General features: G+C 34.6%; 1 protein-coding gene across 5 annotated transcripts in view; it reads left to right on the top strand.

Moving 5' to 3' along the window:
- WDR17 (WD repeat domain 17) overlaps window positions 1-19,041 on the top strand; it is a 44,321-nt gene extending 25,280 nt beyond the window's left edge. For 2 of the 5 annotated variants that reach the window (XM_062493604.1, XM_062493607.1), the window contains 18 exons: window positions 754-956; window positions 1,093-1,242; window positions 1,350-1,480; window positions 3,370-3,495; window positions 5,692-5,847; window positions 6,125-6,189; window positions 6,543-6,675; window positions 7,883-7,974; window positions 9,127-9,226; window positions 10,347-10,486; window positions 12,915-12,935; window positions 13,886-13,997; window positions 14,661-14,802; window positions 14,891-14,993; window positions 15,682-15,783; window positions 16,811-16,906; window positions 17,077-17,260; window positions 18,922-19,041. In XM_062493604.1, coding sequence (XP_062349588.1) covers window positions 754-956; window positions 1,093-1,242; window positions 1,350-1,480; window positions 3,370-3,495; window positions 5,692-5,847; window positions 6,125-6,189; window positions 6,543-6,675; window positions 7,883-7,974; window positions 9,127-9,226; window positions 10,347-10,486; window positions 12,915-12,935; window positions 13,886-13,997; window positions 14,661-14,802; window positions 14,891-14,993; window positions 15,682-15,783; window positions 16,811-16,906; window positions 17,077-17,260; window positions 18,922-19,041 — 2,176 coding nt within the window. Of the gene's footprint in view, window positions 1-753; window positions 957-1,092; window positions 1,243-1,349; window positions 1,481-3,369; window positions 3,496-5,691; window positions 5,848-6,124; window positions 6,190-6,542; window positions 6,676-7,882; window positions 7,975-9,126; window positions 9,227-10,346; window positions 10,487-12,914; window positions 12,936-13,864; window positions 13,998-14,660; window positions 14,803-14,890; window positions 14,994-15,681; window positions 15,784-16,810; window positions 16,907-17,076; window positions 17,261-18,921 lie in introns of all 5 variants that reach the window. The other 3 variants (XM_062493608.1, XM_062493606.1, XM_062493605.1) reach the window with 2 other exon arrangements.
- Window positions 19,042-24,425: the final 5,384 nt, after the last annotated feature.

Here is a 24,425-nt window from a genome sequence, read left to right as displayed (position 1 = left end):
AGCTTTATATAGTATTTGGGCAGCAGGATCATTATCTGAAATTGTCACAACTGCTGTAGTAGTGCAAGTTCCCAAATGTTTTCCCAAGAGTAGGGTCAGTGCCTGATACTGTTACTGCAAGGAATAGCACAAGGAGGATATCACATGTTTACGTTACATCTGAAGAAACAGGTGCAAGACCTCCTCTTGTTTGATATTTTTCAAAAGTATACGTAAATAGAATCTGTAGAGAATTTTAATGAGTGTTGGATACTTCTGGTTTTTTTGTTTGATGTCATTGCTTTTGAGGGAGAACACATCAGTCTGTGGTAAGCAGGAGGAAGCATTTTTTTTATGATTCTAAGCCACTGCCCTGCAGATCTTCCCTACAAGATATTTTTGTAAAGATATTTTGTAAAGTTTGGAGTATTGGCTTCTGTTGCTTTCCCATTATCATTCATTAGAGGTTTATGCTTGAAGCAAAATCTATTACCTTATAGTGTAGTGATTCATGACAGGAAGACAACTTGATAGCAAACTTCTTGACAATAAAATACATTAAACAGGACTGGTCCTAGAAGTGGACCCTGAGAAGCATTGCTGGTGAACAGCTGCTAGCCAGATTTAGCCCCTTTCACTACGAATCTTTGAGCCTTTTTGTGATGCAAATAAATATTCTGATAAATTTGAAGCTTAAAATATTGCTGAAGTAGAGAGATAATTTTGTATTTCAATAGGTGATCTGATGTAGATTGTTCTTTTCTCCCATTTCAGTACTGTTCGGATATGGGATTATACACAAGATGCTTGTATAAATGTTCTTAGTGGACATACAGCTCCAGTAAGGGGGCTGATGTGGAATCCTGAAATTCCTTACCTTCTAATATCTGGCAGTTGGGACTATACAATTCGAGTCTGGGACACAAGAGATGGAACATGTTTGGACACAGTTTATGATCATGGTGCAGATGTATATGGTAATCTATTCTATTATTTTTTTTTATTTCTGTATTGAAAGGCATTCTAATGTGTTTTGAAATTTGTAAAGTAATTTAATCAGACAGGTTATTAGATAAACCTATTTGACTACATTTTTAATATCCCCTCTCCTAGGATTAACGTGTCATCCTAGTCGTCCATTTACTATGGCATCCTGCTCTCGTGACTCCACTGTGAGACTCTGGTCATTGACACCTCTTATAAACCCTCTACAAATAAATATCATAACAGACAGGTGTTGGGATGATATTGTTGGCAATACAGGTAAGCAAATTGTATAAACCATTGTTTCAATTTTCTTTATGTTAATATTCCTATTCCTTTGGTTGTTTTTTATTTGAATTTCATATATTAATTTTTGTGTGTTTTAGATCGTGCTGTGGAGTCTGGAGCTTCTCCTTTGCTGTGTGGTAAAGTTTCCAGGGATATTAAACAAGAATTGGAAAAATTGTCAGGAAATCCTCAAGGAAAAAAACTAAGGTGGTTTTCAGAATTTTTTTCAGTAAGTATTCTGCGAATTTAGGGATATTGTCAATGTGCATGACTTTCTTTTCTGAAGTCAGTCTCCAAAACTGAGATTTCTTTTTTCTCTACCCTTTTTTTCTGCTCTTTCTTGAAGGGAGCTTAGAAAATAGGCAGGAATTGGTTAATTTCTTAACAGGTCGGCATATAAAAATGTCCATGATTGCATTGTTTGTCAGTTGTGTAAATTTCACTAATTTAGCTTTGTGAAAAGCAAACTATCTTAAGAAATAATAGATTAGCTAGAACTACCTTAGAAATATTATGATTTTCTCTAGGAAAGGCTGATTTGACAGCAATTTGCTATTGAAGAAAATGAAATTATGTGTTGAAACAAACTGCGTTAGAGTTTTTAAATTTTTAATTCATCATTCAGTTAATCAAAAGAACACCCTCATTACTGATAAGGTTTGAACTGTCCCAAGTGTCTGTGCCCAAACTGCTCTTCGTGTTTTAGGAACTGTAGATCCAGATGACCCATGCCTCAGTATCCACCTATTGCCTTTTCTCCATTGCACAATCATATTTTTCTATAAACTGCTTCCCTCTCAGTGCAAATGAATTAAAAATATGGGTTCCTGTGAGTTCTTAACGTGAATAGGAGCTGCACTTGAGGTAGAACAAGGACAAAAGGACTTGAAACTACAGGTTCTACTACTACTGGAGCTTGTGTCAAACACTGTTATAATTTAAGTCAAAACACTGTTCTAAAAATACCTAGTTCATCCAAAATATTTGGTTTGAGTTCTAGCTAAACTGGAGTGTATAATTTAGAAATTACGAAACAATCTTCTCAGTTTCAAATTTAGACATTTTCTTTTTTTGTTAAAAATATATTTATGGAATTCCTTGCTTTACAGAAGTTATAAATTTTGAATTCCCATGTTGACTTGAAAGTAAAATTGTTTTAAGAATACTAGAATTTTCCAAGAAAAAAAGGTTTTTTGATCAGGTATGCTCAGTGTTTTTTAAGTCCAGAAAATGAGATATTGTGGTAAACTATACAGAGTCTAATAAGAGTTTTAGTGAACAGAAAAAGAGAGAGTTTGGGGGGATTTTTGTTTGGTTTTTTTCCTTTTTTTTTTTGGCTTTTTTGGTTTTTTTTGTTTTTTTCCTTTTTTGAACTGGGGGATGGGGGGAAGGAAGGTAAGTTTCCCTAGTAGGATTTTATGCTTTTTACCAGCTCAGAAATAACTGGACTTCTAAACTTGTGATCCTGTTATTCTGTAGTTCAAAGGTCTAATGATTTTTTTTTTAGCTTTTGAATACTCACTCATTTCTAGATTTCATTCAGTGTTAAAACTGTTGTCCTGTTTCTACAGAAGGATTGATTCAAAGGCTAGACCAATAGGAATGCTTAAAATCTATTTATTTTTTTAAAATAATATTTTGTGCATATACCATTATATTATATTATATTTGTGTATTTTAAGATTTACTATTAAGATAGTAAAACAGTTTGTGGCAGTCAAACCTTGAAGCTCTTTTCTACCTGGCCCATGCCTTTGCTTTACAGGGAGGCAAACAAGTCCTGGGTCAGCTCCTGCATGCCAGCAGCTGTTTGTTGGTTTGTGCCAGCAGTAGACACAAGATATCTTGTATTTCTTTGAGAACAAAAGGGAAAACCCTCAGCTTTGTCCATATAAAACCAAATAGGTTCATGAATCTCACTGTATCTTTACAGCCTTCAAGAAGACTGAAAGACTTGTAGTATCTTGAACCAATTCAAGTTTTCATAATAAAGGTTCTAATATTGAAATTATCTGAAATATATTTCTTGACTGACAAATGTTTTCCGATGTCTTTATAAGTTCAAATTTCTCTCTTCAACATATCTCTAATAAAACTCTTCTTCCCTAACAATTTTAGCCTCCAGGAGGCAGCAAAAATTTATGGGATTTGGTTGCTGTAATAAAAGGACAGGATGACAGTTTGCTTCCACAAAACTACTGCAAAGGAATTATGCATATGAAACACCTTATTAGATTTAGACTGGTAAGTGAAGCACAAACAATATGTGAAAATGGTAGTTAATCCATGTTGTATGTCACTATTTAAAAATAACAGTCAATGTTTTACAAAAGGCCACAACTTCATGTCCAAAGATATTTGTGCAATACCAGTTCTTCACTGCAATACTAGTCTGTTACAGTAGTACCTAGCTGAGTCTGTGTGACTTCATGCATAGTCAGTGTTAAAATGCTAGGTTACAGTTATTAACTAGAAAAGCATTTTTCAAAATAATTAAAAGAAATTGCAAAGCAATCATCACTATAGTTTCAACTCTGAAGTGAGTTTGTCTTACCTTATATACACTGTGCTTTTATGTTCAGTAAAGTCAAATTATTTGCTTGTATAAACATGAAGTGTGTAGCTATGTTCTGATGTACAGACGGGAATTCATGTCTGAAAATGGGGGAGAGTCAGCAGAAATATGTTCTGTAGCTCTCAGAGGAAAGAATGGCAAGAACCTGTCACTAATACAGATATGCAGCTTAAGAGTGACTCGGATGAAAACAGGAAATTCAAGTACTAGGCCATAAATTTATTAGTAGCTGCATTTATGAATATGCAACTGGATACAAAGTTTGTGTAGAATATGCAGATTCATCATTCTGTTAGGAAGTTCTTAGGAGTACTAAAGAATCCCTACTCATCCCATGACTGGATTGTAAATAAGAGGAAAGATGATCTACTGGTACAGATCAGGGAATGCACTTGCCAGCCCCAGGACTAATGCTTGCCAGGTATCACCTGTTGTTTGCTGTTATATGCTGTCTCTTTTGTAAAATCACAGGCTCTTTAACAGTGTCCTGTGTTCCTTATGACTCTCCAGTTATGAAAGTGTTTTAGTGTTGTTCACTGCAATAATACCAGCTGTTCTGCTAATCCTATGAAATTCTGTCTGTGTGCCCATGTGTCCAAAAAGCCAGTTTTCTCAGCCAGTTAGCCTGAGAAGACATTAAATCTTGACTTGTGCAGTGCCAGCAGTCTGTTTATCCCTGCAATGTTATTTCATGCGTTTATGACTCTGGTGACCTAGAGTAACTACAGTGATTGCTGGTCATTCTGTGGCCCTGGATTAAGTGTTCACATTAAATAAAAGCATTTTTTTCCCCTTCATGCTGACTCAGAATCTTATTAAAGAGCTTTAGGAGAAAGTATGGGGTAGGGTAATGCTGACTGCTTGTTAAGGACTGATAATATTCTCTCTTCCTTAGGAAACTAAATAATGGCACTGCAGCAAATACACATTTCAGGATGAAATAAAGATGTAGAGCAACTCTGTTTTTTTTTTGTTTTTAGGAAACAGAGAGGATGCATTAGAGACTTTAGCGTGAAAATAGTAAAAAATGTGGAGCTGCTAAGGAAAAAAAAATAATGTATTATGTTTTTTAAATAAACAGATTATTGGGAGCTACCACTGATCTACATGGCAGTTTAATTTGGTGAAGAATGTTCAAAATTCGTTCTCCATCTTTCATTATGGTACTGCAAAGTCATGAATAGCCAAATGCCATCATTGTGCATTGATAATAGAATTCAACTGAGAATTCTTGAAATGGAATCTCCCTTTGGTTTTTTGTTATTTTTCCCCCTGCATATAATTCTGTTGCAGCTTGTTTCTCAGACTCTGCCAAATGAAGAAATTTAGTCTTATCTTCCCAACTAATATAAAAATTGCAGTTGTTGGAAATATAAATCATTTCTTGGACATAAGGTAAATGGGGCATGACAGATCAGACCACAGAGCCTGTTGTCTACCAGTTAAGCCTGCTGTCTTTGTTATTTCATTATGTGGACATCACTATAATGGTAATATGTACAGTTTTCAGCTCTGTATGGTTTATGTTCAAAATTTTTTTTAAAGTTTCAAAATATCAAGATTTTTATGAGGGACATCTCACCCATATATGAGAATAAAAAAAAATTAAGTTATTATAGGAAGATAATCAAGGAAAATGTATATGTACAAAACACCAAGACATTTACTTTAACAGCATAAACACAGTTCACTAAAATCTCATTGAAATTTCTTCCAATTAGCCTTTTCTCTAAATAATTTTTTCTTAAATTATATCCTTTTTATTCCACTGTAATATTTGGCAATGGTCCGTTCTTAAGGAAACTTGTTTTCATCACAGAAAACATCTTAATCTTTTTTTTTTTTTTTTTTTTTTTTCCCCTCAGTCTAAGGCACAAGAACTGACAACAGTAAAGATGTCTAAGTTTGGAGGTGGTATTGGTGCACCAAGCAAAGAAGAAAGACTCAAAGAAGCTGCAGAAATACATTTAAGATTAGGACAAATTCAGCGATATTGTGAGCTAATGGTAGAACTTGGAGAGGTAAAATATCAGAACACTATTGAAGAACAAAAAAATATGAAGATTTCTGAAAACCAGCTACCCTAGCAAAGATGGGGAGGCAATGAATGGGTCACAAGTGCCCGAAAGAGTAATCTTGTTACACTTATTTTTAACAAATGAAGTCCAAGGCATAACTCATTCTTTATTTAACTCTTGACAAATTTATTTTTAATGGAAGAGAAGTTACATTAGTTTAAAATATGACTGTTTCTCAAATGGAAATTATAAAGTTGAATGTATTGATGCTTTCTTCTAGTGGGACAAAGCTCTCTCAGTTGCACCTGGTGTATCAATGAAATACTGGAGGAAGTTAATGCAAAGGTAAGTTATTTAAAATGGCAAATTGTAGCTTCAGTCCATAAAAGGACACAGACAAGTAGGAAGGATGGATACTATTACCAGATATTCTTGTCTGTTGTTACAGCATACTAAGTGATGTTACTTTTCGTTCAGTGAGCTTTGGGATAGAACTGTGGAGGATTTCAGCAATAACTTTGTGTACAAGAATCAAAGGGTTGAACATAAACTCTTCAGTATTCACAGTTTGTAAGTCTGGAAAGGCAGATGGGTTTCAATGAACTTGATTCACTTCATCTAACACCTACACCATATAGATAAGTTTGGTGATTGTTCATACACATAGATCTTTCTTGTTTATTTATTCATTTAATTAGGAGAGCTGATCAGTTAATTCAGGAAGAAAATGATGATGTCATCCCATACTGTATAGCTGTTGGAGATGTGAAGAAACTGGTTTCTTTCTTTACTTCAAGAGGTCAACTTAAAGAGGCTCTACTTGTTGCACAGGTATTGCTACATATATACCAATGTGGGAAATACATTTATTCATCTATTAGCTTGTAACTCAGAATATGACATGTGTATTTAAAAGGAAAAATAGCTGAATAATGATGCCTTAGTCTTTACTTCCAAGTGATATTGACCACTTTTTATACAGAAATCATAAGAAGGAGGTATCTCATGTTTACAGAATTAAAGACTGATTTTTCTAAACTGCAACCAAATGACCATAATGAAAACTGTGTTCAGTTTCAATTGAAATGGAACCTGATTTTCAACAGCCAGTATTGCCCTTAACATCAACTTCATGTAGGATTTGTTTTCTCTTGAATTTCTACTGAAAAATCATCAGTATGTTTTAGCTAAATAGCTAAATAATTAACAGAAGCTAACTTTGACACATGCTTAGATTTAAAAAGCTGTAATTCTTGAACTTTAAAGGAAGTTAAAGCTTCCAAGAGATCCTAATTTTTCATGTAAGAGAGGTATTGCAGAGATATTACAATTCACAGAATAGTCTTTGTCTCAAAGGGTTAGTAAGATAACAATGAACAGCAAAATGCCAGGATTTACCTTCCCTTGTAACCAAGCCCTGAGGTTTAATGGTATTATCCCAACTACATCTTAAAGCATGTGAAAGAATTTTTAAAAAAATCACAGAATCAAAGGTTGGAGAAACACTCTGAGATCACTGAGTCCAACCCTTGACCAACCACCACTTTGTCAACTGATTTTATTTTAGCACACATTGATCTCTTTGTATTTAATGTTAAAAATTCATTATTGCCAGATACAAAGAAAAGTTCACCTTAAGCCACTATATGCCAAATGTTCCCAGACTTGCAGGTACACCTGCTGAGAAGTATCTATGGACTTCATCCTTCCCTCAGAGCTGCTTGCTCCTTGGGGTGTAAAAATCAAGGTTGTAGCCTTCACCATCCATTATATCCAAATGCTGCAAACTCCTGCACAAATGCATAGGAAGGAAGAAGTGTGTTGTGCTCTGGTAGAATTCTTGTATAGCTAGATAAAACTAGGCTAAGATTTAGTTCTGAATAAGTTTATTAATTTAAACATTCAAACATTTTCTTTGTTATAATGGGGCTTTAGAAATTTCTTATAGATCTTGGATTGTTTTTATTGTTATTGAAAATTCCATTTCATCTTAAGTTTTAATTCTGCAATAATTAATCTATATTTTATTAATTTCCAGGCAGCTTGTGAAGGAAATATACAGATGTTACCACTCTCCACAACAAGCGGAACTTCAAATTCTGGTGGAAACAATACAGATGATTATAATGAGTAAGTAGTTCCAGTTTATATCTATAAACCTCATCTTACTGCAGAGTGTAAAGTCATTAAGGGAGATAAAGTGTAGTAGCTTAATTTGGCATCAGCAGTGTAGAGTTCAGCAAAATATTGCATCTTCTAATACTTAGTAAAGTTACTAACTACCTGATGCTACACTAATTTCCCTATTGTGCCTCCTGGCACAACATGGATTTTTTTATATGTACGTATTATAATTACAATTGTCATTTTCACTTGCTTGATATTTAAGATGCAGTCCTGTGCACTAATATATATAGCATATTAAATGAGAACTTCTGGTAAGATTTAGAATTAACAAGTATCTGTGATCCCCTGTTATTACACAAAATCTCCTCCTGAAGCTTTGCTGTTTGTCATCAGTGAAGGTTCTGATAATGTGAAATAAAAATCAAACTGAGAGAGTAAGTTTAGATATTAGGAAAAGATTCTTTACTGTGTGAGTGGTGAGGCACTGTCACAGGTTTCCCAGAGAAGCTGAGTATGCTCCAACTCTGGAAGTGTTCAAGGTCAGGCTGGATGGGGCTCTGAGTAACCCAGTCCTGGGAAAGGTGTCCCTGCCCATGGCAGGGGTCTTGGAAGAGAATGATCTTTAAGGTCTCTTCCAACACAAGTCATTTTATGATTCTATGATTCTCATTGCCCATGCCCATTGAAAAACCTCAAATATGCACCTCTCCTTGTCTAGAACGGCACTCAAAAAACTGAATTACAAGTACATCTATCAAGTTATAGGTGTAGTAATAAAACCTGTTTGGAGGCTATGTAGTTATTTCATTTACATGAGCAGGTTTTGAGCAGTTAAGAGAAGGACTGGTGCAGAGTTTACAGGTACAGATTGGATATCCAAATATTTGATTTTTCTTCTGTCAATCTGAAAAGACATTTCCTACTGATGGTAACTTTGGGTAAGTGACCCACCTCAGTATGCAGCAACATAAGTAGTGGATGAAGCTCAGATTGTATTTTTCAAGCTAGTAATGTCGTTATCTGTGAGACAAATCTAGTAACTTTTAGGGTACAGAAGCATTTTGCATAATTTAAGTGGTGAATTTTACATAGATTAAGACCCGAGGCACTCCAACCTTAAAGTGACCTTGTAGAATTCATTTTTTGTTCTTGCAGTCTCCTGCAGAAGGTCAGTAAAGAACTGGCAGATTGGTATTTCCAGGATGGCCATGCAGTGCTTGCAGCATGTTGTCATCTGGCTGTTGAAAATATAGAGGTAATTTTTTTTCTTTACTGATGAAAAAGCCAACATTGACTTCCTTTCTACATCTCCACACATGTTTTGAAGTTTAGGTATCACGGTCTAAAATGGTATTTGGCATTTGATTTTTTTTTTATATTTCTGCAGAGTTAGATAGTTATAGTATTAAATTTAGTAGCAAAACTCCCTTGATTGTATTAAATTCAAGGTTTCTCTTATGCACAGAAGGTAGCATGTTGCTGCTGAATTTTATTTACAATATCTTGTTATATTAGACACATAAGATACTTAAGTACCTTAGATATATATATATATGTGTTACTGGTTTTGGTGACTCAAAATACCCATTCAGAACTGGAAGTTATTGTGCTAAAGAAGACATGATCATCCACCCTGAAGAATTTACAGTCTAAATTAAGAAGTAAAGAGGAAAAATAAAACCCACCCCTAGGTACAAAAATAGAACTGACATATAGGAAATATTTTATTATGTTTTTAATTGGCTTGTCATTTTAGAAATTGTTTCTTTTCCTCATTTTATCTGAATTTTGGTGTTGCTGACTTAACACGTTTTTCTTCCTCTATCCCCCCAAATAAACATAATTCCATTGCAATAAGCTATTCTGAGAGAAATTGAGAATCAGCTAATGCCTGTATTTCTAAATAGGCACATTTCCAGTTGTTGTGCAGTCTCATAGGGTTTGATGTTCTGCTATATCTATCGGTAACTATGATTGCCTAGAGAGTAAGAAGAGGACAATGCTTCCCATTTTCCTGGGGGTTTGAGTCTCCTTTCATTGAAAGAGAGGGGGAAATACATGCTCTGAATGCTAGTGTCCTTAAGATTTGATGGAATTCCTAGCATGCATTTTAGGTATCGTATTTATGTGATCTCTTCAGTTGAATAAAGGGAGATTCTGCTATGGGAAATCTATTTGATTGTTTAAAAACACGTTAACACCTGGTGCACAATTATTTACTCATTCAAGAGACAAAAAATACATATAATTGAGTTTAAGTATTGCACATTTTGTCCTTCTGTAAAAAGTCTCATAAATGAATGTCAGTTGCTCAACATGATGAATATGCAAAACTGCTCATGTCCCTTAATGATATAATTTTTTCATTGAGCAAGCTTGCGATGGCAAACCTGATCCGTGGAAATGAACTGGAGTTGGCAATCAGTGTGGGTACTGTCTTGGGAGAGGGTGCAGCACAAGCAACACATTATGCCCTAGAATTGCTAGCAAGAAAATGTATGGCAGAATTAACATGGTAAGAATTTCTTAATTCAAAGATGATTTTTAAATTTTTTCTCCCTGACAAAACAATCAAGGTCTGTCATTGTGAAACTTCGTAGAGATCAAAACACCACGGGAAGGGAGAATAAAAAGTGCTGCTTGAATAAGTATATAAGTATATAAGCTATATTAGACCTTTGAAGTACATGGCATGCAAATGTTCTGCTTTAATCTCAAAATACATTCCCTATGCATTGTAAATGAGAGAGGAGTCACTGTCAGTGTATGAAACCCACTGAGAAAAACCTCTAGCTGCTTGGGTAATAGGTAGCTTATCAAGTCCCAGTTTGTACTGAGTAAAAAGAATGCTTCAAAAAAAAGTAAGGCTGGAATTGAGTTAAAAAGTCAAAAGGAACAGCTCAAGTAGAACACGTGAAGTGACTTTTAAGAACTTGATTGAAAAATATAAAACTATGAGTCTGAGAAAGTATCTTCTATTAGTATTAGGAACACAAGACTCCTGCAATGATTTAAGGATGAACCAGGATTACTATTTAATTCTGCAGAAGTAACTTCTCTCTTGCATATAGGGGAGGCCTTCTGTGTTGTATTTTCTTTTCCTCATTGTAGTGGTTTTACTTTGAAGAATACAACTTCTTGTTTTTCATATGACAATGAAAAAGCACAAAACCTTCCTAAGCTGTATTTGGCAGCTGTATTTGGCAGTATAACTGGTTTGTAATTAGCATTTCATAGGAAATGTGTACTTAAACAGTTAAGGATCAGGTTTTTTTCTGCAGTTAGTATTTGCTAATGTATCTAGAGGTAGCCTGAGAGAAACATAGTGGAACTCCTCTCTACAGAACACTTAGCTTTCATTAGACAATGAAGCATTCTAGAAAAAGATAAAATAAGAAACTGGTGACTTGCTGCTTTCATTTTGCAATGGCTTAACATGTCTGCATTGCACCAGTCTTAATAGGGTTGTTTTGGCAACTCCATCTGCAGCTTTTAAGATGTCTGAAGCTCCTTCATTGTGAAGGGTGATTTTTTATGTAGCTTCCAATAGGAAGCACTGGATGAGGAGTTAAAAAACAGTATATATATTTTCCAGTTCCATAACAAAAGCTTATTCTGATCTCAGGGCTGTAATTAGTGCTTATGATGGTATGGCATTTATGTTTATGCCCATAAAGCTTCTGTAAACTTACAGCATAGGTACACTGAAATCTACATGGGTATACATGATAAAATTTTAAATTTTACTGTATATTGCATATTGTATGTGTACTGCATATTGCCCAAGCATACATCTGAATTTGTCAATGAGTTTCATGCACTGTACTGAGCACCCTGTAATCCTGGATTCTGATTTTCAGCCACTGCAGCGTATTTTTTATATTCCGTAGGAATAGATCAGAGATTCATTATTATCTTTGTTTTTTTAATAAAGAGATTTTCATACAGCATTATTCCCTTGGTTAATTGTACTCATAAGATCATGTTTTGGGAAGCTGGAGTTCAAGGGTCTCTGTTATTTGAAGGGCTCCCTTTTTATTTTTACTGGTTGTTATGCTTAAGGATATCCATCAGTTGCAAACATTTCACTGTAGAAAAGCACTTAATTGTAGACAGCAAAAGGAATACCAGAAGGATCCTGATGGGTTAATAACGAAATCAATTACTGGTGGAATATTTCTTGGGTTTTGGTTGGTTATTTTTAGAAATGCTCGAAAATATAAAATCAAGCCAAAAACTAATTTAAAACTAAACATTCCTGTACTTTCCCAAATCTAGAGCCTTGAAAAAATGTGTGACTGTTTAAGGACACATTTTTATTTGCATTTAATACCTAAATACTGTCAAAAGCAACTTTCTACTATTAAAAAAGCTAGTCATATTTTACCTTAGAAACTGAATTCTGTATATGCAAACTCAGCCACCTCATTTTGATCTTTATAATCAACGTTTTTTCAGTTTGATTCTTAAAAATCATTCCAGGTACCACAATTTGTAGGCCGTTATATGAGTGTTTCTTTGAATTCCTTTTTTTCAAATGAATATTGGATTTTGATTTTTCGACAAGACAATTTCTAATTACTTAAAAATGTTTAATTTGCTTATAAAGATTAGCATATATGAGTCAGCAGTCTTGAAAATAGCTTTAGAACCTGTGAAATATACTAGATTCTGAAAGAATGCTTGGGAAAAGCATGAAAGAAAACTTGGAAAAGTGGCTGTTGCGCAGTGATAATATCACAGATTTTAGAAAGACCTTCTGGCATGGTTTTCCTTACGTTGTCAAAAGGCTTAAAATAAAAAGCTTTGCTGTTGTTGTTGAAGACAGTTGCCCTGATGACCCTTAGATTTGCTGCTGTAGTTTAATTATTTTTCTATCGGATATTTTCTCTGTAAAATAATACAAAATTTTGTTCAATACTGTTTCAATGTCTTCCTTTTAGCTTCCCCTCACTTGGATACAGGTATTTTGCTTTCTTTGAGAAAATTCAAGCTTATTTTTTCTCTTAATAAAGTCAAGAGCTTTTCAAATTTCTCTAAGTGTCCTAATTTTCAATTGTGATTAATACTTGAAAGTGAGATATAAAGCAGTTGCAAATACTGGATAATATCTTACTTGATTTTTTTTAAGTTATGACAACATTCTGAAAATCCAGAGGAAATCAGTAGGATTTTTTGCCTTACACAGGGGCAAGTCTAGTCTTAAGGTTCACAGGAGAAATTATGTCTGCATGAATAGAAGAGTCACAGAATAACCAGTTATTAAAACTTAAATAGAACAATTTCCAAATAATTTCCTAATATTATGTTCCCTTCAGCTATTTGTTGTGTGAAGGATAGGGTAACAAATGGTAAAAAGTTTAGGAAAATGTAAGAAATGTCAGTTTGCTAAAACAGTTTTCCTTTGAGGACAAAAATAGGTATCACATTATTTTCCCATGTAATTTCTATTTCAATGTCACATGAGCTCCAAGCCATTCTGGACAGTACCAAGAGATGTCCTACACTGATGTCATGAAGCTTTAGAAGCCTGGAATTTTGAGGATGGTTTATGACACAGAGCCACATTAACATCTTTTCTTCTCTCAGATTTGAGGGTTCCTATTCTCCTTTCCCATCCCTGCTCGCATATTCTTCCATTCCACTTCGAGATGGTTCTGATGCTTAAGAATTGCATGGCTGTTTAATTCAACCAACTAAAGTAATGGAAAATTAATTAATTACTTTCCCAAAGAGATGAATAAAGAAGCCTCATTTATTGAACAGAGATAGTCTTAGAGAATGATGTTGCTTGTGCACTTCTCTGGAAATAGTATTTTTTCAGTAAACTCTTCTTTATAAAAATGAATGTAAAATAGTTTCCTTCCATTACAAACCATCAAGAGTAACTACATGTCATTTTTTGTTTGTGCAGGGATTTAGCAGTTGATCTTCTTATGATGATTCCTGATAATAAACTGCAGTTAGTAAAACTATGTGCTTTTTATCCTGGATGCATAGCAGAAATAAATGACCTGCATGAAAAGGTACCACGTAAAGAACTTACCTGAATCTAATAAGGTTTTCTATTGATTTGTTTACTAATTTCAAAAAACATAAGGCCATATAAAACCATAGGATGAATTTGTCTTTATTTTCAGTATTGTACAACAAATTTCTTTATTTCTATCCTTTGTCCACTGTTTCCCTGACACGTTACTTTCTGAAGTAGCTTATGATCTTCAGAATTACCTGTCAATATGATTTATAACCTGCTAGATGTGCAGCCTAATCATGTTTTCACAGATCAGCTTTCACAGATCAACTTTTTATAGTCTGAATTGTTTTATATCTTATGTCTGTAATATCCATAAATGCCTCCTTTCCTCTTCAGCAGCCGAAGGGTCTGCTTTGGTTGCACTCTTTTAGGGTGCGGCTCAGACTGCACATTTATTAAATAGTAGTAAAAACTTCACAAAAACATTAGCAATGAAAACTGGTACTGCTTAAATTAAAGTTACAGAACCTTTTCAAGTGTTGCTCTGGTCGAGATGACTTTCTTAATGTGCATTATATGCAAGTGTGCCTTTCAATGACTCCTTCAGAGAGAATTTTTTCTTATTGTTTTGTGCAGACATCAGTATTTCTCTGCATCTTAGAGAAGTGTTTGAATATTTCAATGATTTTCTCACAAAATGTTTGTTTTCCAGTGTAATCTTCCTGATGTGGAAGAATGTATGCAAGTGGCAGAGACAATTCAGGCAGATGGGGATGTATTTGAAACAATAAAGTACTATCTGTTAAGCACAGAACCTGAAAAGGCTCTCCCTGTTGGCATTCATTATGTGAAAGGTAGGTACTTGGATGAAGAACAATTTTAAAGCAAAAGTCATATGTATAACTTGCCTCATGAGATATTTTTCATTTTATTTTTCAACAGAACAACTTTGTGGCTCAGACTGGACTTTAGATTCAGTCTTTCCATATCTTGATCTTCTAAGTTACATACGGACTGAACAGTTAATGTTGCCTAAGTGTAGTGAGTGAGTATATTTTCCTGACTTAGAAAAGTAGAACTTTCCTTAAAGGAATCTTTCAGATTGTATATATATATGTATATATATATATATATATATATATGCACAGTGTTAGTATATTTTGTTTGTTTGTTTGTTTTGTTTTGTTTTGTTTTGTTTAACAGAATAGGGACACAAAAAAAAAAAATCCACCAAACACACTTGTTTCCAGTCTAGAGAATAAATGTGGACTCTCCCAAATGTTGACGGATTAGCAAGAAAAAAAAAAAGATATTTTACTGCTTCTGTCTCTTTGGAGTATTTACAATGTGTAAATCAATGGTGGTCTTATGTGAAGAGCTTCATTTTGATCAGCTCTGGTTTCAGTTTCCTGAAGTGGTATCACAAACCATGTGGTCTTTTATGTCAAAGTGTAAGGAGTGTTGGGCTGCCACTCTCAGAATTAACTCTAAAATAGTTGAATAGGTCTGTTTCACCTTTATGATGGATGGTTGAAGCTAGGCCTAGGTGCCTACACAAGTATATGAAAGTGTGAAAAACAAAAAGGAGAAAAAAGTTGGGGAAACCTGGTAAAACTGAATTCGACACTAACATTTGGGGCAGTTTTATTTAGAGTTCTATCACATTAAAAGGTCTTGTAAACTAATAAACAAATGTTTATTGCTTTTCATGATTGATACTTGTTCATTTACAGATTTCGAAATGAGTTGCTGATTTTGTGTGGTTACATTGGTGCATTACTTGCTATCAGAAGACAGTACAATAGCATTGTACCTGCACTGTATGAGTATACAAGGTAAGACTGTTTTCATTAACTCTGAGTAATCTCAGTCCTTATTATAATATATACCATACATTGACTCCTCTTCTTCACATCCCATCCCAAAAAAATTAAAACGTGTGAAAATTGGTGAGAGGATTGGGAAAAGGGAAAATGAGCATTTGTTGTGGGTTTGTTTTTCTCTTTTCTGAACCTAAAGAAACAACAAGATGAAAAACAAGCTTGTACAGGAGGGCTATTCTGATATGGATGTTAATAGACTAGTAACAAGCAGTCTTTGAGACTCGTTTTATGCTGCTTTTGGTTGTAAAGCTTTCAATTACCTATTATGTAAAGAACCACAGAACAATACTGCTCGAAGTTTTGTTCGTGGATTGCCCAATATCTTCAAGATCCATCGATTTTTAGTTTCTAGCCCATCTTAAACTGGACAGTTACCTGCTTAAAGTGGGCAATTTACATGCTTAAGCATTTTTAACATTTTTAAGGACATTTTTAAGGTATCCCAATACAAATGAAAGATGGCTGCATTAGGTCAGGTAGTAACTGCCCCCTGTATTATATTCTGACACATAAAAAATGCATCCTCTGTAAGGGCTTTGAAACTGTTTTCTGCAAGTGAAACAAGGCTGTTCCAAAATCTGTAGAGAGCCATGTTTCTCTAATGGCATTTTTACCATATGTGGTATATGTAGGCAAAACAGATCCTTAATTTTAGTAAAGTTGACAATATTAAGAAATAAAAACACACATAGCCTTGAAATACAGAATGGCCTCAAATTAAAAAAAATACATAGAATTAAATAAGGTGTAAATAGGGATAATGAAAATAAAATTTAAATCTAAAGCTATACTTTTATAACTTGTGAGTATTACTAAAGTTAAATACAGCATATATTGTGAAGGATCAATTGATTTCCATAGTTATTCCATATCCAATCAGAAATAGTTTTCCTTTGCTACTGTCTATCATGTTTTGCTTCTAAGAAAATGGTCATTATTAGGATTAATTTGGACTTCAATTGCTTGCATTCCTTTTCAGTCAGCTTTTAAAAAGACGGGAAGTATCAGTACCTTTGAGAATTGAACAGCTTTCTGAGGAGTTAGATGCATGGAGAGCTTGCACACAATCAAACAAGTAGGTGGAAAAATATAAAATTACCGTGAGTGAGACTAGTGAGTAGTATTAATTGTTTAGTTGTAAATTTGTTCCCTATGTAAAGTCTGAATGTCAGTGCTTTGCGGGTCTTAACTTATAACACAAAGTAGGCAGCGGAGTTGAAAACCAAATTTCTTTTACGTTCCTAGGCCTACAGATGAGTTGCCATGCACCCCGCCCTCTGAATCGCAGAGAGCGCTGTATTCACTGCTCGTATCGCGAATTCAGGAGGAGCCTCTGAAAGGAATGCTTGGGCCAGACTGTGTCACTGGATCAAATCTTCCTAGTCATTCAGATGTTCATACCTCTTGTTTGACAGGGCTAAAGATCCAGGTAGGGTTTCAGAGAGCTGAAGTGTTCCTTCTTGCTGATAAATACTTGTGAGGTTGCCATAAATCAAAGGTCCCTCCCCCATCCCTTAGTTTGGAAACACGTTTACCCTCTTATCACAGGAGCAGAGTTAAAGGTGACACGCAGAGATATCTGCTATATAGGAAAGGCTATATAGAGAATTGTCCAATCAAATAGCTGTCATTTCTCAAATTCAAAACCTTTCAATTTCCTTTGCCAAATGTTGTGTCTAAAGTGCATCTATTTTATTGGCTACTCCCCCAACACAGCTTGAATAAAAGCCGGGAAATTATTTTTCTTCAACCACATACTAAACTTTTTCTGGTTTTTATCACTATGGAAATGCATACTATAAAACTTGGAATTCATTAGTAATTAAATCCAGATATTAGAAGACCATTCAGATATATTTATTCATCACTCATATAGAGTTTTACGATTAATACACATTAGTCCTTATAACACCTCTTTAGCATATGTTGTTATTTTAATAAAGAGAAAATTGAAAAATCCTTAAAACACTACTCCTGACTCCAGATAATGCCTCAGTGAGAATTTACTTTCCTAGGTGATGCTGAGTCTGTTTCCCTTGTCCAGTGTAAGATGTCAGTCAGCCCAAAGAGTAACAAGGGTGGTTTAGGGACTAAGCAGGACGGATAGTTTTGTGACAAGTGTTGGAGTTTACAAGCTAGTGGGATTTTTGAGGTGAACAAAATTCTCATCTGCTCACCACTAATCTAAATAAACTTGCTCTCAACACTTGCAGATTAGATCAGTGGTCTCTGTTTATGACTGTACTCTCAACATTTGCTAACAGCCACGGTTATAATGCATTCAACAAGAATAGCAAATATGGTGTCACCAGCTTGTCATCTACAGGATCCTTCTTTCTGGATTAGTTTACATTAGGAGCCATGGCTTTAGGAATGCAGATGAGCTCAACAATCAAAACCAGTAACTGATTAACTCTACTGAAGTAGAGCAGCCTACTTGTATAGGTTTACAAGTTTTATGTAGCAAGTTTGGAGAGCATAATTCTTCAGGAAAGCACTGAAACTGAACTGCAGGTTTGAGAGCAGATTTTGTGAAATGAATAAATCAGCAAATAGCTCTTTTTCCATCACATGAACAAGTACGTTGTTCCTTTCATAGGGTATATTTCAAACTATTCTGCAGACTGTATGTAGACACTGTTTTAAAACAATTCATGCAGCCATTATATCAAGGGTGTTTTTGTGGACATGAAAAAGCACAGATCAGCAGAAATAGTGATGGACATGATGAGTATCGACAGTATTCTGAAGAAAAATGCTTATTACCTCAATTTCTAATTCAAGCTAAATTTAACTCTAGAATAGTTGACAAACACATGTAAAATAACATTAAAACACCTCAAACTAAAATTTTAAATATTATGAAAGGTTGGGTTGACTGATTTGGGAACATAAGTGCCCTCAATTCATTATGTGTAGCTGTTATCAGAGTTTTAATGAGTAGGGAAAAATTTCTGTATGAACATAGTGGATAGGTCTAAACAAGGTTTTTATGTTCTTCTCAGATAAGATCTGCTTTCGGTTGTGGCCTTTACACAATACATGCATAATTTTCTTTTCTTTCCCTTCCCAAACATTTTTGCTTTACAGGGTCCTGTGTTCTTCCTTGAAGATGGAAAATCTGCTATTTCCTTGAACGATGCTTTGATGTGGGCCAAAGTGAATCCATTTTCACCACTAGGAACAGGAATACGACTTAACCCATTTTGATGAGGTGGTTCCTCTGTACTTTATAGTGCTTAAAATAGTGCTCTGGGGGTTAATGCTGATTTAACCTTGACTGTCAAGGGACTGAAAGGTAGTAGTTGATTCTTCCTGAAGGTCAATGTCTTGAACTTTGAAAATTGTAAAATGAGAACAAAAGGATTTCTATACAAATATTTGTTGAGAATCCAAAGAAAAGAAGTTATTTAATAATCCAAAGAAAAAGTCCTAATTTCATATATAGCCATTTCATTTTTTTTAGCAAGGATGTTGTGGTCAGACAATTTTTTTGTCAACTCTATGAATAGATACATTGTAAAGTAAGCAACTACCTACGTGTTACCAAAATATTGATAAAAAACTCTGAAACCCATAAACACTCTTTTAAATATATAATAATAGAATTACTTTATTGACAGCAACTGCAAACTGTTTTTAGAATGACTGGAATATTTTGGCTGTTTCACACTGTCCCTCTTTTTAATTTCAACTAATTTTTACACACAGGGTTCTATATAAAAAGTAAAATTTAAAGAGTAGATGTTTTCTTCATCCCCTTGTTATTGTGCTTTAATAGCAGTTCAAATAGAAGGTCACTTGTGTTTTCTTTAGATTATCTATTTATTATTTATTTATTTCGATTATCTAGATTATTAAATTCTATTTTCTAATAGGATCATATTTTGCAGCATCCCCCATTATACTTTCACTAAAGGCTAAAACTATTTATAAACTTCTTTTTACAAACAGCATATTTACTGAAATTATTCAACTATGCTATGTACATTTAAAATGCTTGTTTTCTTTTTATACTTTGTATTAGTTATAAACATGCATATAGTATGGCAGACCAGAAGTAAATACTTGTGCATATATATTTTTATTTATTAAACCTGTGCTCAAATGGAAAAACAGTTTTGGCAATAGAATACTAAAAATGGTTAAACTTGAAAGCTCTGTATAGTATGGTATTATTTATAAGGTGAATATTATACTCATTATTCTTATTAATAATTCTTATAATCAGAATTGCTCACTTGTAGAAAAGATGCCTTTGTTACAATACTCTTTATTAGCTTAACTGATAACACATAAACAGAATTCTGCTTCATCTGTTCTTATATTTTTTGCTGCTGCTTTAAAATAGATTTTAAAATTTATTTAAATTCCTGATAGTTACATGAAATGTTAAGAGGTTGCAGTTAAAAATTGGCAGAATTATTTCTATAGCAATTATTGTAAAACTGAAAACTCTATTTAGCAGATCCTATCAAACAGTCTTCAATATAGGTAAGCCTTGCCCTTATTTAACTATAGACAAAACAGTGCCACCATGCTGGAAAGCTGGGATGGAGATTAGAAATAAAAGAAAATCCTGGATTTTTTTCCCTCCCTCTTTAAAATGGTAAAATTTCACTCTGGCAATGTTCTGGAGTATTATTACAGGGTGTCTGGTTTAAGAATATATTGGGTGGAGGGAACACAGCTGTTTTGTACCCTAAAACCCCCATTTTTTTTTAATTGGTTGCTGGAACTGAATCTTTTACTTCCTGCAAGTATTCTTTGAAAATGTTTTTTCCTTTGTTTACTCTTTGGAACTTGCAGAAAAAGAATTCCGTTTCAGAAATTAAAATTCATAGTTTTTGAAAGAATTTTCCATCAGTCAGTATCTGATTTTGCTTCTGTCATATGAAAGCCTATCTATCTTTTAGCACATAAATCATACAACCTGGTATGTAAAAGTTGTTGATACAGAGGTGGAGAGCAAAAGTAAGAACTGAACACGCAGCCCCATGACTGATGATTGGGATCTGAAGCATTGACCCAACTGCCATTCTAATATATTTTAAATATTTTGTTGTAACATAAGGATTTTTACTAATATTTTACAGTTAAAGTATCTTAAATATGCAGTATTACTGCATCAATGTGTTGCACATAAATTGTGCCTTAACATAGAATCTTGGGCAAATTTACTCCCTCTAAATTACTGAGTGAGGGTTAAGAATTCTTTCCTTACTAAAATACAAAAAATAAGTCAAAGGGCATTCTTTATATTGGGGATCCATCAGGTAACAGTCATTGTGAAGAACATGAGGTTGCATTTTCCTTAGAGTTGTTTATACAGTGGTGAGAGAGGGGAATATATAGAAAAAGTTGTAATTGTGTCTGCTGTTACAGCTGCGGTTCCACCTGTCAACTGATTCATCATTTTCAAAAATAATTTCAGATTGCTAATATGTAGCATCATTGTCTAGTATGGCAAATCAAATACAGATATCTCCCCCTAAATATTAAAGAATACTTGTCTTCAAAAGACTGTTTGACTCCTCTGTAAAAGTCATGTTTCCATTTAAATGAAAAAACATTTGAAGCTACACAGCTAGTGCTTTCCAATTAGTATTAAATCTCAGTTACGTTCAACATCCCTGCAAAACCAAATCCATTGTTCTATGAAAATAATCTGTTCAACAGTACTGACGTGTTTATGAGCTTCAGAGACAGCTTCACTGGCAGCTGCAGTCTGAGATAGGAGATTTGGCACTTTAAACCCCTGGTGTGGACTGGAATGTTGCCCTGTGTGTTCCACCCTGTGCACGGCTCCTGCCAGGCTGGGCCACTGATGCTGCACTGGCTGTGGTCAGCACTGAGCAGCCCCACAGCCCCAGGACAGGCCCCAGGAGAACCACAAGGAGAATCCTGTATTCCATGTGCTTTCTCACCCACCAGTGCACTGCTTCCTGTGGGTCTCTGGAATACTTTCAGCAAGCCTACAGGATTTCACTGTTGGATTTCTTTCCAAAACTGACATATTACACTACTTTTTTTCTTTTTCTTTTTTTTTTCTTTTTTTTCCCCTGAAAATGCCTTAGAACACTTTTTAACTCATATAGCAATTCATTTAATAAGAGCTTTATTGTAATATTCTTTAACAGTGTTCTGACATTGGTCAATGTTTACTTCAGATCCCGGGTCCTAATATTTTAATACATTACTTAACATTTATTTCATACTAAGAATTCAGTCCATCAGAGCCACATTGGAATAGGGCTCTCACAGCATGAGAACAGTAACAAACCTGTTTCCTTTCATTTCTGGCTAAACAAGGGGTAATTTTTGGAAGGCATTTTACCAAGCACTAACACCAGGTATTTCACTGCTCTGTGTTTTTGGTATGTGGCAGTAGCATGCTCTGATCTGCCAGAGACCTGCTCCAGTGCAAAGTCCTGCCAGGCCAACCACATCCATTCCCTATTTTATTCGTCCCTGTCACACAGAAGCAATGTCCCATCCAACTCAGCTCAGCTTGCCAAAATGAACTCAATTTTCACATAATTATCTGGAAGCAAAAAATGGAAGTGTCTCTTACCTGAGATCAAAGTAATGCTATTACCACAAGCCAGTTTCTTCTGACTAGTCTCCTATTCTATAACATAACAGAGAAAATAGTACCAAATACCTGTAAACTACAAAGATGGTCTTATTTGCTCTCTGGATAGTGCCAGGGATCAGGGGAATGGTGGGAATAGATATTGCAAATGACACAGGAGCATGAACACACTAATTTGCAATGAGATGGCTTAGACTCTGATGTGACTCTCACAAAACTTTTAACATTATCTAGTTGTGTTCCAAAGAGGTGTTTTGCAGAATAGCTATGTTTGCTCCAAACTGATATAGGTGTAAAGGACATGAGAGCTTTTTTTTGCCACTTTGTCCGAATCAAACTTGAAAAGCAATGTGTACTCCAGAAGGTGAGGTTCTAAATGAGCTCATTCCACATGGAGAAGTTCAACAGTGCTGTGGTTGGCTTGGCAGTTCAAAGTTGGCTTGTTTGTCCAAGTAATACACAGTAATGGTGTTGTACCTGAAAACACAAATTGCTACTTTCTGGATGGAAACAAAACCCACTACATTCATCCCAGTACAGAATCAGGATGTTATGGACACCAAAGCAGCTCCTCATATTTGCATTTGACTTTCTTTTACAAGGACTCCAGAAAAGACCCCTAACTAGAATTTTTGCAGGGAACAAAAGGAAATTGTGGTTATTTAACATGGTGACAAGACAGGTACATTTTTTATTAGATGCATATAATTTAGTAACTGAGTAAGCATTCCTCTTTGTGAAAGTTTCCTCTATAGTTAGTTCCTCGCTTAGCACCTTTCCAGTAGAAATATAAATACTGAAAGGAGTCACTTGAAAGGAATGGAAGAGGGTGAATCACCAAGGGCAAATGGCAAGTTTTCAGATGTGTTCCGTGCTTTGGTTTGCAGGAACTTAATATCAGTCACTGAAAAAATAATGTTTTCAAAGGAACACCAAATGAGAAGAAGAAAAGGAGGAGTGCTGTATTTTCATCTATTCAGTTCACAATCATCAAACATTCAAGTGCACGAGCAAAGCCTTAGGGTTTTCTAATGTCTCTTGGGCATGTCACCATTCCATCTCTGGCTAGAGTTGAATATCTTTTCACAGAAATGCCTGCTGGAGTATTCTGGGAATTTGCAATAGGATTTTTGGAGCTGGGTAAATGTTTACAAATGAATGCCCTCTCATGAGATGTACCCATCTTGATACAGAAAACTGACACTTCTGAAACTTTGTGTTCACCTCCTGAACTCAAGCTTGAAGATTCAGTATCCGCATCTCCACTATATGCCTTCAGAAAGCTCGCAGATACTACACATTAAAATACGCCTTTCTCTGAGGCAAGGAATTATTTAATATACCCATTAAATGCTTGTGATACAGTATTGTTATAAAAAGATAAGGGAAGTGCCCATATAATTCTGTTTTACAAGAGGATACCAAAAGTATCTCTGCATTAAGGCTTCTGAGAAATGTTACTAATTGTACCAATGAACAGAATTCTATAAAAAGTTGAGGTTATGTTCACATCAGTTTAATTACAATTTACAGCACAGGCAGTGAGGAAGAGTAAAGGAAGTTTCTCACTGTAGTTAATGAATTATCTTTATAAAGAAAAAGAATTGATGTCTAATTATTTTTATCAATGCATATAGTGCACCTTCAATGCATACAGTGCACCCATCACCAAGTATCTTTAGGTACATGAACAACAGAAATTTAGAAATACATAAAATACTGACTCCAAATGGACAAACTTAACAAATAATAATGAAGAAACTTTGTGGTTCAGATGTGTCAAACAGATTTTAAAAACATAAACACAATTAAAGTTAACAGCACTAAAGCTATTAAGGGTTAAGATGAAGATATACAATCATGTCCCAGAGTATCAGCACACTTACTCAATTCAGCTGGATTAGCACCTTGGCACTAGTTGCTGAACTGCTCCCAATTACTATTACATTACCAACACCAGCTGTCAAAGATACAATTTTTTTAAGCAATACGCAAAAGG

This window comes from Cinclus cinclus, chromosome 5 (assembly GCF_963662255.1).
Source record: "Cinclus cinclus chromosome 5, bCinCin1.1, whole genome shotgun sequence".
Classification (NCBI taxonomy): Eukaryota; Metazoa; Chordata; class Aves; order Passeriformes; family Cinclidae; genus Cinclus; species Cinclus cinclus.
This window is presented reverse-complemented; position numbering and strand designations above follow the sequence as displayed.